The sequence below is a fragment of the Calidris pugnax genome, unplaced genomic scaffold (assembly GCF_001431845.1).
Source record: "Calidris pugnax isolate Ruff unplaced genomic scaffold, ASM143184v1 scaffold133, whole genome shotgun sequence".
Lineage (NCBI taxonomy): Eukaryota > Metazoa > Chordata > Aves > Charadriiformes > Scolopacidae > Calidris > Calidris pugnax.
Genome location: NW_015090977.1, coordinates 1,034,908 through 1,050,394, shown reverse-complemented (window position 1 = coordinate 1,050,394; position 15,487 = coordinate 1,034,908). Strand labels below are relative to the sequence as shown.

The 15,487-nt window shown below is 40.8% G+C and overlaps 1 protein-coding gene across 2 annotated transcripts in view; it reads left to right on the top strand.

Annotated features, from left to right (window-relative positions):
• Nucleotides 1-594: 594 nt before the first annotated feature.
• ULK2 (unc-51 like autophagy activating kinase 2) overlaps nt 595-15,487 on the top strand; it is a 41,344-nt gene continuing 26,451 nt past the window's right edge. The window contains exons 1-6 of one of the 2 annotated variants that reach the window (XM_014953277.1): nt 595-1,296; nt 2,525-2,617; nt 4,010-4,051; nt 13,234-13,266; nt 13,645-13,681; nt 15,183-15,356. In XM_014953277.1, coding sequence (XP_014808763.1) covers nt 1,204-1,296; nt 2,525-2,617; nt 4,010-4,051; nt 13,234-13,266; nt 13,645-13,681; nt 15,183-15,356 — 472 coding nt within the window. In that variant the 5' untranslated portion in view covers nt 595-1,203. Of the gene's footprint in view, nt 1,297-2,524; nt 2,618-3,911; nt 3,954-4,009; nt 4,052-13,233; nt 13,267-13,644; nt 13,682-15,182; nt 15,357-15,487 lie in introns of both variants that reach the window. The other variant, XM_014953276.1, reaches the window with a different exon arrangement.

The window sequence follows — 15,487 nt, the reverse complement described above, 5'->3', positions numbered from 1 at the left end:
GCAGCGAGGCAGACAGTCAAATACCCACCTTATCGCCCCTCACCCTTTCTCACTCCGTGCTGTGGGCAGCTGGTTTGTGGGGCACCTCCGGCCTTCCCTCCTCTGCTGGTGGCCCTTCAGCTTTGTTCTCACTGGCAGGTGGGCCTGTGGCAGCCAAGGAAATGGCTTAAGTGAAACTCACAAGTGTTTAAAGCGGGAGCCAGACACGGGGAGGCTGAACTCGACTTTGGCCTCTCTGCCCCGGCGCTGAGGTGAAGAGAAGAGGTGGCCCTGAGGGGAGGAGAGGGGCCGGCCTCAGGAGTCACGGCGGGGTGGGGGGTGTGCGGAGCCGGGGGGTGCCTAGGCCCAGCCGTGAGGTGAGGGGCGGCGGCGGGGCCTGAGGAGATGGCGGCGGGTCGCTGGGCGATGGCGGCGGGGCCGGGACGGGCCGTCCTCCTGAGGAGATGGCGGCGGAGGGACCCCGCCTCGCGCTCCCGCCGGGTTAAACGGGGTGAGGCACTCTTTGGCCGCCGGCGGAAGCAGCCGAGCGGTGGGGCCTGCGCGATACGGCCTATAAAAAGCGTGGGGTGGCGCGGAGGTCCGGGCAGTCGGAGTCGGGGCTGTGTGGGTGCGGATTGCTGGGGCAGCGCTAGCGCAGCGGTGGGAGCCCCAGGAGATTGTGGCGGCCTGAGAGACACCCCCCTCACCATCTGCACCCTGACTCTTTCCTCTCCTCCCACGGGAGGTGCGGCGGAGACAGCGACAGCCAGCCCCGGAGCCGCGGGCCGCGCCTCCCTCTGCCCTGCTGGATGCTCTGGGGCTCGGTCCCTGAGCGGGGCCGCAGAGCCATGGGGGCGGGCAGCGGCAGGGCGCGGAGCCCCCATCCCCGCTGAGAAGGCCCCTCGTCCCGGCGCCGATGCCGCGCTGTCCCCTCATACCCGGCCCCTGAGAGCCTTCCCCCCCGCTTCCCCTTTCCCCGCCTTGCCCTCCCCATGCCAGACGGAGCCCCTCGCCTCGGAGACGCCCTGCAGCAGCCCCGCCGGCCCGGGGGTCTGCGGCTGCCCCCGCGGTATGAGAGGAGCTGCCCCCGCCGCCGGGGGCAGCCAGGAGAGGAGCAGGCTCCCACCCCGCCGCCGGCTGCCGTGAGGCGGCTGTAGCTGCCTCTGCTGGAGGAAGAGCCCCTTTGTTTTCCTTCCTTCCCGGGGCTTCATGCCCCCCTGAGGGATGATGGAGGTGGTGGGGGACTTTGAGTACAGCAAGAAGGACCTGATAGGACACGGAGCCTTTGCTGTGGTCTTCAAAGGTCGCCACCGCAAGGTAAACAGCGACGGGCTTCGCCGGCGGCCGGAGCGGGGCCGGTTACACAACCCCTGCCCGGGGCCGGGGTCGTTCCGCGGGGCCGCAGCCCTTCAGGGGCCCCCCCCCGCTGGGTGACAGCTGGGCGGGGTGCCCTTTGGGGAGTTTTGCCTTGATTTGGGGTGTTTGGGGAGGAAAAAAAAAAAAGAAAGGCGGAAAGGTGTGGGGTGGGCTGAGGGAGCGGGCGGGGGCGGCGGGCCCGGGGCCTGTGGCTGTGCAGCCCGCGGCAGCCCAGCGGCCTTTTTTTCCTTTTCCCTCCCCTAAAAAAAACCCGCAACAAGCTCTCTGCGTTCCCACCTCTCTCTGCAGTTATGGTAGCTCCCTAACATAACGGCGAGTGGAGAGTTGCAGCTGTATGGGAGGCTGAGCCCTTTGTTTGTCAGGAGGGTCATGTTTATCTCGCTGGATAACGAGGGATCTAATGGAAAATTGCCTCCTTTGGGATTGGCTGAAGATTTCTTAAATTCAGAGGTGTCTGGTTTCCTGGCGTGGCTTGCTAATCATCCCGGATATTCATAGTTACGTTATGGTTTCTTGATGCTGTGAGAGTTTATTCTGGTGCTGGTGCCTAAAGTGCTCTGCTTTTCCAGAAAAGGGCTCTTCAGATTTATCCTTTTGGAGCATTAGGGCAGTACTCACAACTTGGAGAGGCAGAGTGCAATGATTTTTAGGTTAAAAAAAAAAAAAAGGAAAACAGAAACTTTAAAATACCGGTGGAGATGCTTCCACCTTACAAATAAATAGGCAATTTATTTTTAGATAATATATAAATAGACAATATATAAACTTACTTAAAAAACCAGATGTTGTGCAATTTTCAGCTGTAGAGCATAAGGAGACTGAAAATGGGAAGTCCTTAAAGGAGAGTAAAAGTAACTCTATCATTGAGAGAAGGCTAAAAAGTAGATACATGGCACCACTACCAAGAAATAAATGCAATACAATTAATTACTTCTTTTGTTTTTTAAATGCTTTTGAATCCATGAAAAAGCAGTGTAGCTGCAGCTGGATTTTAATACCTGTCTAAGCTATTGTGGGGTGAAATACTTCTTGATGGTGTCATGTGATGTAGTAATCACGGGTGGGTAGAGTAGGGGTGATCTCGCAACTTTTCTCTGGTGCTTTACTTGCTGGTTGTTAGTTAAAAAAATATAAAACTCACAATAGTTCTTTATTTGTTTATTTCCAGAAAACTGATTGGGAAGTAGCCATAAAGAGTATTAACAAAAAGAACTTGTCAAAGTCACAAATCCTACTTGGAAAAGAAATAAAAATCTTAAAGGTATGTTAATTTGCAGTGATTTTTAAAGCTGCTTTACTTGGAAAGGAAGAGAGACTTTTGACCTAGTTCATTCCGGGTCATGGGTAGTATCACAGTAATTGCTATTCTGCCTTTTGTTTATTTGTTAGTTCCAGAAGAAATCCAGAACTTAAAAGACAAAGATAAAAATAAAGAAGAAAAAGATACTTTTTTAGTTCTGGAAATGGTCTCAGAACAGTTTATGAGCATGCTTGTGTTGTTAAAAGTGGAAAATTGTTGAAGAACCAGTCTCTGTGCCTTGCTTATTGCACATGTAGAAAACTTTGTCCTTCAGGATGGCTACTGGGGCACCTTTCCCAAGCAGCACATACAGCAAAAGTCATAGCTGATGGTAAAACATCAGTCTTTGATCTTTCTTCATCTTCTTTGCTCAAAGAGACCTTGAAATCCTAAATCAGCATGCTGGATTTGATTCCTGAAGCAGTCTTTCCACTTCTGAGTTGTGTTAACTGAATTAAAATGTGTAGTGTGGCCCTAATGAAGGAAGTAAAATGGAGCATCATTTAATTTTTCAATGCTGTTTTATGGAAACGTCTCCTTGGATGGTCTCTCAGCATTCTCCACTCTCTGAACTTCACCCCATCTCATTTTACATAGCTTTGCAGTAATAATTAGTGCTGCTTTATTTATTTTTTTTATGTTTCCAAACTTCATGAGATTTTTTTTTATAGTATCGTATATCACTATTTTATATCCAAATATATAGGTATTATATTTTAGTATATTTATTATATAGCAGGAATTGTACTGTTGGGAATATTGGTGCGCTGCAAGTACTTAACAGAAGCAGGTGTTTTTCTGTTACAGTTACAGATAATTGCATGAACTGTCCTGTGAGTTTTATTTGGTGTTACTTTGTTTGATTTCCTTTTTATTGTAAAATGGTAAAGTTGACTTGAACATAGTGTAGTTGGTTACTCTGCTAAGCAAGAAATTGTGTGAGTCTATAAAACTAAATTTAGTCAGCTTTTAGTACTCATTAAAGGATCTTGTGTGTGCTGTAGTACTTGCTGTAACAAGACATAGAAAATAAGTCCTGGAACCAAATGTTTTTATGAGCTCTGAAGATATTGCTTAATTTCCTATTCCTGTAAATATTGTCTAAATAGTTGGGATTTCCTCCAGATTCCATCAGATGGTCTAAAAAAGATGTTACCTTTTTTTGTAAAATTTGGTTCTCTTTGATTATCACCTAGCATATTGCATTTAAAATAATAACAGGCTATTTCTGTAATACAAATATTTTGTTTTACAGGAGCTTCAGCATGAGAACATTGTAGCTCTCTATGATGTCCAGGTAAAATATATTTTGATGCCTTTGTCCTCATTAAACTTTATTTATGGAAATATCAGGAGCTTCAGCATGAGAACATTGTAGCTCTCTATGATGTCCAGGTAAAATATATTTTGATGCCTTTGTCCTCATTAAACTTTATTTATGGAAATATAATGTGTGTGTGTATATATATATATATATATATACTGAGTAGAAAATTTTGAATGGCCATATATTTTTTGCTTTAATGAGTTCAGTATTTAGAAAAAGAGATGCAGTTCCCTAGCAGTGGCAGGGGAGTTCTCTCATCTTCAGCACACGGTGCGCTTATTTACATTGGCTCTTCCTAATAAGCAGGATGCACAGTTGGGGAAGGAAGCTGTGAGGAATATGCTTTACTGCCAGGCTGCAGGGGCAAGTGGCATCCTGAGAACCTCTGCAGAGTCTGTTTGTGTAGTTTGGTCCTGTCTCCAGAGAAACAGCATCAGCTGGCTGCGCTGGGAGCTCTGTCGGTGGCAGTAACTCTTCTCCTGAATTAGCCTGGTTTCCTTGGCCCTAAAATTTAATTGGAAAGTGGGTGTTGACTGAGTACACCTAAAGGAAAATGTGCTAGTGGGACTTGATCTGAATGGATGAAGCAAGTGATGTTAAGAAGTCAACATAAGTTAAAATACTTTGTTGTAGAAGAGGAGCAGCATCTTTGAGATATCTGTAAGAAAAGATTGTATTGTATAGCCCCATGTCACAGTGAGGAAGAACTGAAGGAAGCAGAAGACCATGATTACATGTATATATTGCTGTTGCCTATGTTCAGATGGATAGGATAAAGTATAAAAGCCAAGCAGATATTTGGATCTTTTCAAGTATAAGAAATAAGTTATTTCCAGGATTCTGCCTGATAAGGTGAAGGAGTTAGTTTTCTAGCCTATCTAGGGTAATGTATGCTACTTTGTAGGAAGTACGTTTTTTGTATCCTAAGGCCTGCAAGTGTTGAGTAAAGCTAAATATGACATGATGTAGGTTATACAGCTATTTGTTCTGCTTGAATAAAAACTGTACATTTATCTCTTGGGCTCAATTCCAATCTTAAATACAGAGTTACGTTTGTGAAAAAATTATTAGAACCACCCTTGGGGCATTGTGTAGTTAAAGCAACACAAAATAGACATTTTGGTGTTCTCCAATGTTTTCTGTCTTTGCACCTTTGCATCAGAAAAGGTTTTCAGCTTACGTGTAGATGTGTATCTGTAGCTATAGAAATCTGTGTTCAGAGGATGCAGGCTCAGGTTTTACTGCGTGTAGGGCTACAGGACATGTAGTAACTTCTGTTGACTTTTGGTACAAAGCGATGCTGTTCACGTAGTAACAGACTGTGCATCAAAACTCAAAACTTCCATCTTGTCCCTCCTGGCTCTTGACTCCAGGACTCTGCATTTTGAATGATATCAGCTGCTCTGAGAGGGAAAGTGTAGTCTGTTGTGCTTCTTGAAGAGACCAGGTTTTTCTGATTATTACTAAGTGGAAATAATTTCTCAGCATCCTAAATTTAGTATGCCCAGACATCTTAAAGCTAACTGGAATTGTTGGCGGAGGCCATTGGTGTGTGAGTAATCAGCTGAATTTCAGATTTATCATTTACAGTTGTTTATATGTGAAACTTACGAAGCTTTGCAGCTAAACCTGAGGGTAGTTGACTAAATATGCATTTTGATGATTTAACATTTGACAGGCTCTCATTTCTTTTGATTTATGTGCAGAACATCCACAGGAGAAGAAGGGACAGAGCTGTGCGCTTGTCTGTGGTTCCTTTACCTAAAAGTTATTTAAAAACATAACTTTTATGCTTTTCTGTTCTTGTTCTGCCACAGGAAAGGGTGCCCTTAGAGTGACAGGACTTCTTGAGTGGTCAGTCTTGTACTCTCCATTTCGGAAGGGGATGTTGCTGCTTGTCACTGACTTGCTTTTAAATAAAATGAGCAGTTAAAGAGAAGGGGAAAACCTGTGTCTCATACCTTGGATATATTTCAAATGCATTCATGGCAAACATAAAGCTTGGCAGTATGATGCTACTTCCATAGAAGAAATTGCTTTGCAAAATATGGTCTAAAGAATGTGACACTTGCACAAATAAGCTTTTCCCTTTCTGCACAGGACTATGTTTGTGAAATATTATACATCATTAACTTGTATGATTACATTAATTTATAACCCAGCAAGCATGAACGCTATGCAAGGCATTCACATGTCTAGTAGGCTGTTACACCTACTAATTTTCTGTAGCATTTCATGTTCTATCATGTACTGCCCTTTTTGTTTGCCACAGTATTGTGAACATAGTGATATGCTACAGCAGATCAGACTTCAGAAATTCAAGCAATTTTTAAGTTACAGAAGCTATTTTTTTTCCCCTCAGTGCTGGAGCCAGTGAAGTCTGTGTCACAGTAGGAAGTTCTCAGTGTGACTGGGAGTCTGTTTTATTTTTATAGTTCTTTTGGTCTGAAGTTTTTCTTAACCTTAGACAGTTTGAAATAAGAAAATGCTCATGTTTCAAATGCACTTTTGGCAAACCATTTGGCTGAATAATCCAAGAACTGATCGTTGTACCAAATTTCAGATAGAAAAGGTGGCATGCAATGTAAATGGCAAAACTAAGTGGAAAAAAGTGTAAATTAATTGCAATGAAGAATAAATATTTTTACATCTCATAATATTAAATTATTTGTACTTAATATGGCAGTACTTTGAGATTAAAGCTGTATCCCTGCACAGCAGTTTGGAATATATCTCTTAAGTTTGAGAATGAAAGGGTAGTTATTATTTTGCATATTGCAAAAGGCTTCATTTGGAATTGTTTTCACAGGAGGTAGGTAGATTCCTTCTCTTTTATCTCTGTTCATTTCTGGCTGTGTTCCTATAGTGTGATTTGTGACCAGTCGCGCACGTCAGTGTAATAAAGATACATACACCATTAAGGTTTTAATTAGATCCAAGGAGAACTTGGGAGCCATTCTGCTGATAGTATATGAACATTTTAAAACCTTCTACATTGCAGTTGTTTTAGCTCCTATGAACAGCTTTTTGATGTTACTTAGAATGTATAGGGTCCACCGAGTTAAATCACTAGAAATGCCCATTCATCTGGAGACACGCCTGAAGGAATTGATGTGCCGTTAATATTGGATGTGCCTTGGTCGGCAGCAAAATCTTTTGTTCTGGTGCCAGTGTGAAAATTGCCCTTGATTTCCATAAGGTGGTTCCATGCAGCACTGGCGGGTTTGATCTGCAGTTAAGCATTTTATGTAAGCAGAGCGTGCCGTGGTTGTTCGTGCCATCTCAGAAGGCTGGGGATCTTCTGCACACACCAGGGCGTGGAGAGCAGTGGTTCTAAGACTGAAGTTATTTGTGGAGATACTTAAATATCAGCTCTCCATCTGTGAGATGCAAATGCTTTGCGGTAGTGGGGCTCTGAAAAATAAACATATGCAGCTCACCTCTAAATGTGAAATTAATTTTTTTCATGAAGTGCAATGCTTGAAAAAACCACAGAGTATAATAAATGGATAGCAAGACCTAACCTGTTGAGACATTACTTACCTTATTAGGCAAGAGTTTGGTTGTCTTTCATTCAAGAGTAAAAAACTCCTGAATCTCTGAAATGGTATAAGAATGCAGCTCTTTTCCCATGGTGGTGCTATGGGATGTCATTTATCCTGCAAAAGTAGATCAGTCTTTGTCCTGTTAATTGTGGAAGTGGAGCCCACTGTTTCTCAAAAGTAAAAGGAGTCTAAAATAACCTCTAACTCACCAGGTCCTTGGATAAAGTATTATACTGAAGTATGAAGGTATCAGTAAGTTATTTGGAATGTGCTATATTTAGGACATGAATTTACAGTTTTGTGCACTTCATGATCCCAAGTGTGTGCTGAGTAGAACTAATCTCTTACACAGTGCCAGACAGTGCCTGTTTTAGCAAATAATTTAATTCAAAACCTCTTTAGAATGTCAGCCGTCAGAATGAAAGCCTGTAATGTATCTTGGAGATAGCGTTTTAGGAGAATGAATTAATGTCTTCACTGCATGGAGCCTGAAGTTTGCTATTTGAACAGTAGTTTAGGGAGAACTAATTTCGAGTGTGTTATTGGAGAAACAGTATCTGAAGAGAAATAGTTTCTTGTCTTAGCTTGTTGGTACGTAGCAGACAAAATAACTGCAGCTGTTTGTGCTGTCCTTGAAAGCTACTGGGAACAACGCCAGTGGTCCTTGTGGTACCTGCACCTCTGCCTTTACTTACACATGAGGTCTTACTAGGGATGCTTATGGAAGGAACCATGTTTATCTGTACCTGTTGTTTGACCAGTGGGAATTAAATACTGCTGTTTGGTTTACTCAAGGACTCCAGTTGGTCTGGTAGTATTGCATGGATTTCTTGAGGCGTTTGCTTTGAGCATTGTGGTGTGTGCTCTTGATCTTGGTGTCTCACAGCTTGGATTGCCTCCATACTCTCCTCATAGCTGTTTCTGAACTGTTGTCTTTTGGATGAGGATGTCTCAATATTTTTTTCCTTCAGCTCCTTGATTAAGGCCTTTGTGCTTGTCAGTATCCATCCTCATTGTGTGTGGAAATAGTCATATGAAAACATGCTGTCCACGCAAGTTTTCAGACAAAAAGGAAAATTCTGCCCTGTAGAAATTGCAAAGGTTTTGAAATAGTACCTGGCAGCTGATGCTAATTGCAAGGTTGGTTACGACAGTATCAAACTGTGAGGAATGATGCCAGTGTAGGCATTGGAGGTTAGGGACAACCAGTTAGAATTTGTTTTGGCCCACCGAACCAAAGAGCTGGAGTTAGTACATAGTCCTTATCTTACCTGCTGTGCCTGGGCACTGTAATTTGTATTTCAAAACTGTTTCAGAAGATCTGCTGTGAACAGTTTTTCCTTTGTGTTGTGCAGAGGCCAGTCTCTTTCAGGGCCTCCCGTATACATTAATTTGGACTACATCTCCATAGGTCCCTTCCAACCCCATATCATTCTGTGATTCTGATTAATGAAGTACAGAATTTCACGTAACAGAAAATGAGTGATATGGCTATTGTGGGACATTTCTCCACGGCTGATTGCTCTTTATGTGGATAATTAGCAGTGTGCGTGCTATTTGAATCCAACAGGCACATGTCAATTGACATTTAGTCTAAAACTTAACATTTAGTCAGAACTATCAAAATGTTCAGTCCTTTAGACATGGCAGGAGCTGAAGACGTTAGAAGCTGCTGCTGTGGTGCACTCGCAAAGCAAAACAGCAGTATCTGTCATACAATGAGTGAGAAACAGCCTTAAAAAGTTCCAGACCAGTTCTTTTCAGTAAATCATTAGAACTTTTGCCAAATGTATTTAATGCTCAAAAAAACCGAGGCGTGTAGTGCTAGCCAAAAAAAAAAAAAAAAAAAAATTAAAGCAAATATAGCACAAATTAATGTATCAGAAAATTAATCAGATAATAGCATTGCACAAGCTGTCAGGTTAGCTCTCGTGATCTTGGAACTCCAATCATGAACTGCAGTTAAACAGAATCTATAAGACTTGGAAAAAAACATAGTAACTATTTGTTTGCCGCAGTCTCTGCTTTGGTAGCTCACGAAGAGCTCCGTGCAGACTTGCAGCTTGTTCTAAAGGAGGACTTCCTAACCAAAAAGAAATCTGGGGTATGTTTCTGCCAATACGCTGGAGTTCTAGCAACAGCTGTCAGAGGTAACCGTGGATGTTTTGACTTCTTTTTCAATTAATGTCTTTTAAATGGAACTACTGCGCTGAGCCTGTGATTCGGGTTGGAACTTCACATCCCCTGAGACAACTGTTGGAAGTCTGGGATTAAAACAGCAAGTTTTGGCAAATATGCTTCCTCTTAATCTCTTTCTAGTAGGTTTATCTGTTAGCTTTCAGAACTGTCATGGTTTCCTATGAACCTTTGCTGGCTTTTACTTCAACTTGCAAGTAAAACAGATTCAGAATAAGGAGGAGCAAAAGTGGGTTTTTGTCAAGAAAATTTTAAACAACAAAGCAAGGCATGCTGGGCAAAACTGTTCTGTAATTGTTGCAACACAAAATATGTTTGTTTTGCTTGATTCTTTTTTCTAGGTAGAAGTGTAGGCCAGAACAACTCCAGCTGCAGAAATTTTATGATATGTATGTCAATGTAAATTTTTGAAAGTTTTGTTATCTGTTTCAAGAAGCAGTTTTAAAATAGCTTGCTAGGTCAGCTTTATTCCTGAATGTTAGATCCGAAACATGCTGTTTTACTAATCTTTTTCTTTTTGAGCACTTTGCTTAGCAAGTCAACAGAAATCACAAGGCTAGAGAATGATGATAGGGATAGCTTTATTTTTCAGTAAAATGATGTAGAAGGGAAAAACGTGTCTACAGAATTGAGTTGTGTTTTCTGATTGTATTCCCAAAATGGAGATCACATTCCCAGTCGGGCTGGCCAAGAACTGTAATGCAAAATATGAGCAACTGTGAAGGGATGAAGGACTTCAGCTGTTTTGAACTAAAGCTTGCATTGGTGGGATACTGAGAAGTGCTTGGCTGTGAGTTAAAGTTGGGACGAGGTGTGGCTTCTGCAATAGAATTACCCAGGACTTCTGACCAGTCTGGGAAAATATCTTTGTGAAACCTCTAATCTGCTCTGCTGATTTAATAAAAAAGGATTATCCAAGCTGCATTAAGGAAGCACATTCTACTTCTTACTATAACTTTAACCCAGTGACTTCTTTGGTTATTTTTAGTCAAGAATATCAGTCAAAAAAGATGAGTAATGCTGCTTGAGGGAAATCTAGTGTAGTCTGTAGGAATGGCTTTCTTTTAAAAGGTGAGGGCTTGTACAACAGGACGAATCATCAGATCCGTGTTTCTGAAGGGAGCGGTTTCATTTGAAAGGACTTTGTTTCCAAGCGAATCCAGAAAACACATTCTCTTAGTTCTGTGATGAATAAATGTCTGTCCTGAGCTGAGCATTACATACTGCCATAAGCTGCTGTTTTTGTACAGAGCGTGTTGTGTAGCGGAGGCACTGACGCTGTGGAACATCTATTTCTGATTCATGGGATTGCTATGTTGGGGTGGAAATCCACTAGCCGAGCTTCTTTCTTGTCACTGGAGAACGGACCGTTTCCGTGCCTCTTAGCTGTGCTATTCTTTCACACATCACAGTTGTCCTTTAAGTGAAGCAATCCTCAGTTGGCAGAATTTTCCGTTTGGTAAATTGGGATCTCAGAGTTGCTGGTTGGCATCCTTGGGCTTCCTGAAAGAAAGCGAGTTTCTGCTCTTGGAAGATGTTGTTGCAAAGGAACAATGTAGAAAGAAACAACACCTATCGTTATGTATTTTGAATAATTTTACAGAGCAAGTAATTACTTATCTTTTTTTACTTTAATGTACACACTTAGGTTTTGAGGCATTTATGGGATTGCAAATTATGGTTCACGTTGGCCACAGCTGTTACAGAAACATTGAACAATTGGGACTTCCTGAAATGTGATCTACTGCTGCTTTAATATTCTATATTGGTCAGAGTTTGCTTTTCATTCCCAAAAGATTTGACTAATGTTCCTAGAAACTTGCTTTCTTTGAAGCTAATTTCCAAATGTAAACAAATCTGTAATGTGCTTGATGTTCTGAGCTGGAAAGAACCTCAAATGCATTTCTGTAACGCAGACGAGAACGGCTAAACTAAATGCTTCCAGAAAGTGAAGCAGCCTAATACAGTCTTGAATTAACCTTAAAACATCCAGTTCATCTTGAACTGTATTTACTCTTCAGTTGTGAGTGCATTAGGTGTTGTCTTAATAATCTGGTGAACAGCAGTAATGTTTGACAGGAGCTTAGAAATTAATGTTCAAAACTCTTGTAAACATTAATTTTTCAGTTTTATAAAATAGGATCACTCGAAATTTCAGGAGATTTGAGTCTAAGGCTCCCTTTCAGGAAGGGGAATTTTCAATGTGAAGCTGCTGAGCTCTGACCCTCTCTTAATGCTTATTTCATGTCTTTGTCTAGTTCTGCCTGATAAAAATTGGTGTTGATTTAAATGTATATTCTTAATAGCTTGAAAGCTATCAAGGATAGCAGATATCTTTATCTGTGATGGATTGGTAGGAATCTGCTTTAATGGGTTGTGCCGTCCCTGTGCTCTGAGCTGTGTTTGGTATTTAGGGTGGGTGGTTTCCCAAGCCTGGGCACATGGGCCCATTTTTTTGTTTGTTTATTAAAGCTTCTTAGCCAGACCAGTTAGTGTGCCCTTGAAAGTGGCACTCCTGTGGTAGCTCTTGCCAGTATGGTCAAATTGAACGCATGCTGAAGTTTTAATACAGGCTCTGAGAAAGGTGGCGAAGTTCACAGCTTGAGTTGTGCCAGGCAGTGTCCCTTTTTGACTCTTTTTGACACCAGTGAGCAGGGTACAGTCAGACTGTCTGCGGTTCCACTTCCAACTGGGGCACATGCCTGGCCTTGTCTGGCACGCCATCTCACTTTCCCTTCAACTGCCTTAAAAACGTATTTTCCCACAAACTGTCAACCTTTTGTTTAAGTTTATTTTTAAACGGAAAGGGAGGTAACATACTATGTAACTAAAAACAATTTCCTGTTTAGTGTATACTTGCCTTATGTTTCCTTCTGATTGTCTTCTTGTTCTTCCCTTTCAGTCTCACTCAATCAGCTCAGAGAGCAAAATTGCTTTTATTTTATAAAAAGATCTAAGCGTGTTCAACTTTGTAGCACAACAAAACTAGTTTTTGCAGGGGACTTCATTGAAAACAATGTTGATTATTGGCATAGACAGGTAGGCTCTTCTCACACAAAATAAATGTTTGTAGAAACAGTGAATGTTTTTGTTAAGCACAGACCATTTTTAGACATTTTTACTGCATTTTTGTGGAGTGTGTAGCTAATTTACAGTAGAAGTTAGCTAATCTGTCTTTCGGTAAGTCTTGCCCAGTCATGAGAGGGAATTCAGGTTGCAAATAGGTCGAAGGAGGTCGGTGCTTTGGGAAATCTCAAGTCTGATGCTCTGTCAAATGATAGCGTTAGTCTTCAGGATACTGCCTGGTGGTTCTTTTTACATATACTAATGCTTTTGAAATTGTGAAATATTTAATGGTGGGAATGTACATATTTGCTACCCTCTGAAACAGTGCCTTTAGCATAAGGTGTCTCAGTTGATGGAAAAATTTCACGTTGCACTTGGTTAATGCAGGTACTGAAGGCTTTGTCTTGTCACATTCTTAAATGGGATTTCTTCTTCTCTTTTAGGAAATGCCCAATTCTGTCTTTTTGGTAATGGAGGTATGTGTTAACATACATGTTTCTTTCTGGCTGATTTGAAAGATGAATTTTAGACAACACACCTTCTTTGCACAGCTGCAAAATAGCCATGACTTGTTAAAACAAGTAGTTCTGAAAACTGGATTACTAATTTTGTATGCACTACTAAATTTATCTGCAGTCTTTGCTCCATAAATTATTTAGTTTCATTTTATGATACTTGTAAGTATTGATGAAGCATGACACCTCGAAATATTAATTACAAATAATTGACAAAACAATTGTAAGGCAAACAGCTGAAAAAGATCTTCTAATTTTAGTGAAAATATACTTGCTACATAAGTTTTAGTTTGTAATTTCCACACTTGTGTTTTGAATGAAAACCTTTCTCTTCAACAGTACTGCAATGGTGGGGATTTGGCAGATTACTTACAAGGTAATTGATTACTGTATTTCCCTATTGCATTACATGTTTATATTCTGTATTTATCTTTTGGTGTTTCTCTGAGATTTTTTGCTTGTGGCTTAAATATTTTCCTGTTTGTGGCATGTCTGTAGTACCACAAGGCTTGTTCACTCTGGTGTGATTTTAGAGTAGCCTCTTTATGACAGTAATTGAATTCACCAAGGATCCGTTTAGTGTTGTGTTCTGTCTCCAGAGAAGATCAGCAGCAGAGTGTTGTGGTTGTCTGCCACCCTGGGAAACTGAAAACTAAATTTTGAAGCTGCAGGAAGATATAGGGTTTTGCATTTGTTTAAAATATTTCCCAGTGTTTTTTCAGTGGCACTCATCATTAAAAATAAACCCCACAAACTAGGAATGAAGGTGAATAAAATAACACACAGACAGAAAATGCTTTTTGCCACTGCTTTCAAAACACTTAAATGTAACATTCCCTTAATTGTAAATGAGAGAGAAGATTTAGGTAACCATAAGTAGCATGCTGAAAAATGTGGTGGGTTTCTATTTCTACAGTCATATTTTGGGGACTGTTCCCAGTGTTTTGATTCCACCTGCTTTCTTTTCCAAGATGTGAACTTAAAAATGCTGAATTACTTACATAATAATGCTTTCTATAAAGAGGCAGTTCTGGCTTGGGAGAGATTTTACCCTTCAATATGGCTCTGCCCAAAGTGAAGACAGAAGTTACAGAATCATGACAAATGGATTCCTATAACAAACAAAATTTTGAGCAGAGATGTTAATCTTCATATTTTCTTGATGGAAAATATTCTTCTACCTGCCTTTGTATCTGCAGTGTATTGAAGGAATCTTTTTGTGAACAGCTATTGTTATGGTAACTATGTATATTAAAAGCTTAATTCACTTCCCATTAAAGTCCTTGGAAAGACTCATACAGTATAATCCAGCTCCTTCGTTCAGTACTTTTCAGACTGCAGAATGAGCTAATACCTTCTGAAGATACTTTCAAAAGTGCATCTTACATTTTCCCCTTCAAAACAAATTTTACTATGGATGACATTTTTTGAACAGAGTAGTTATCTGCATCCCCATGATAATTTGTTTAAAGGAATAATAGTTTTACAGGTTCAGGTTGTAGCATGATTGTAGAATGTAATGTTAAATGTAGAACATTTAACATTCTAAATTGTAGTTCTATTTTCTTGGCTCCTTTGTGGTTTTTTTTTTAGTGATTTAATGATGATTGAGAAGTTTTACAATTATTATGCTACCAAGTTGAATAAACTACTGTAAAAACAGAGTCCTGTAGCTTGTGTAAAACTATGGAGATGGAAATGTTGTTAAGAATATATACATTTGTAGAAAAATACTGGAGATTGGATTGTTCTGAATGTAATTTACTATGATTTGATTGTATTCATTGTTTTCATAGTTGATCACTGAAGTTTATTGCTTTTTGCTCAAAGAAAATGATATTTATTTTCTCCTCTGCTAATGTGTATGTTGTTTTCAGCTAAAGGAACTCTGAGTGAAGATACCATCCGAGTGTTCCTCCAGCAGATTGCAGCAGCTATGCGTATTCTGCACAGTAAAGGGATCATTCACAGGGATCTTAAACCACAGAATATTTTGTTGTCTTACGCCAGTCGTAGAAAGTCAAGCGTCAGTGGCATACGCATCAAAATAGGTAAATATGCTTTTCTCTGATCTAAAGGTAAATAATCACTGTTGGATTGTTTCCCTACTCAGAAGTGTCTTTATAGTTAATGCGCAGAGGATGTGCTGGATATGGTGTGTATTAAATTGATGCAAATCAGA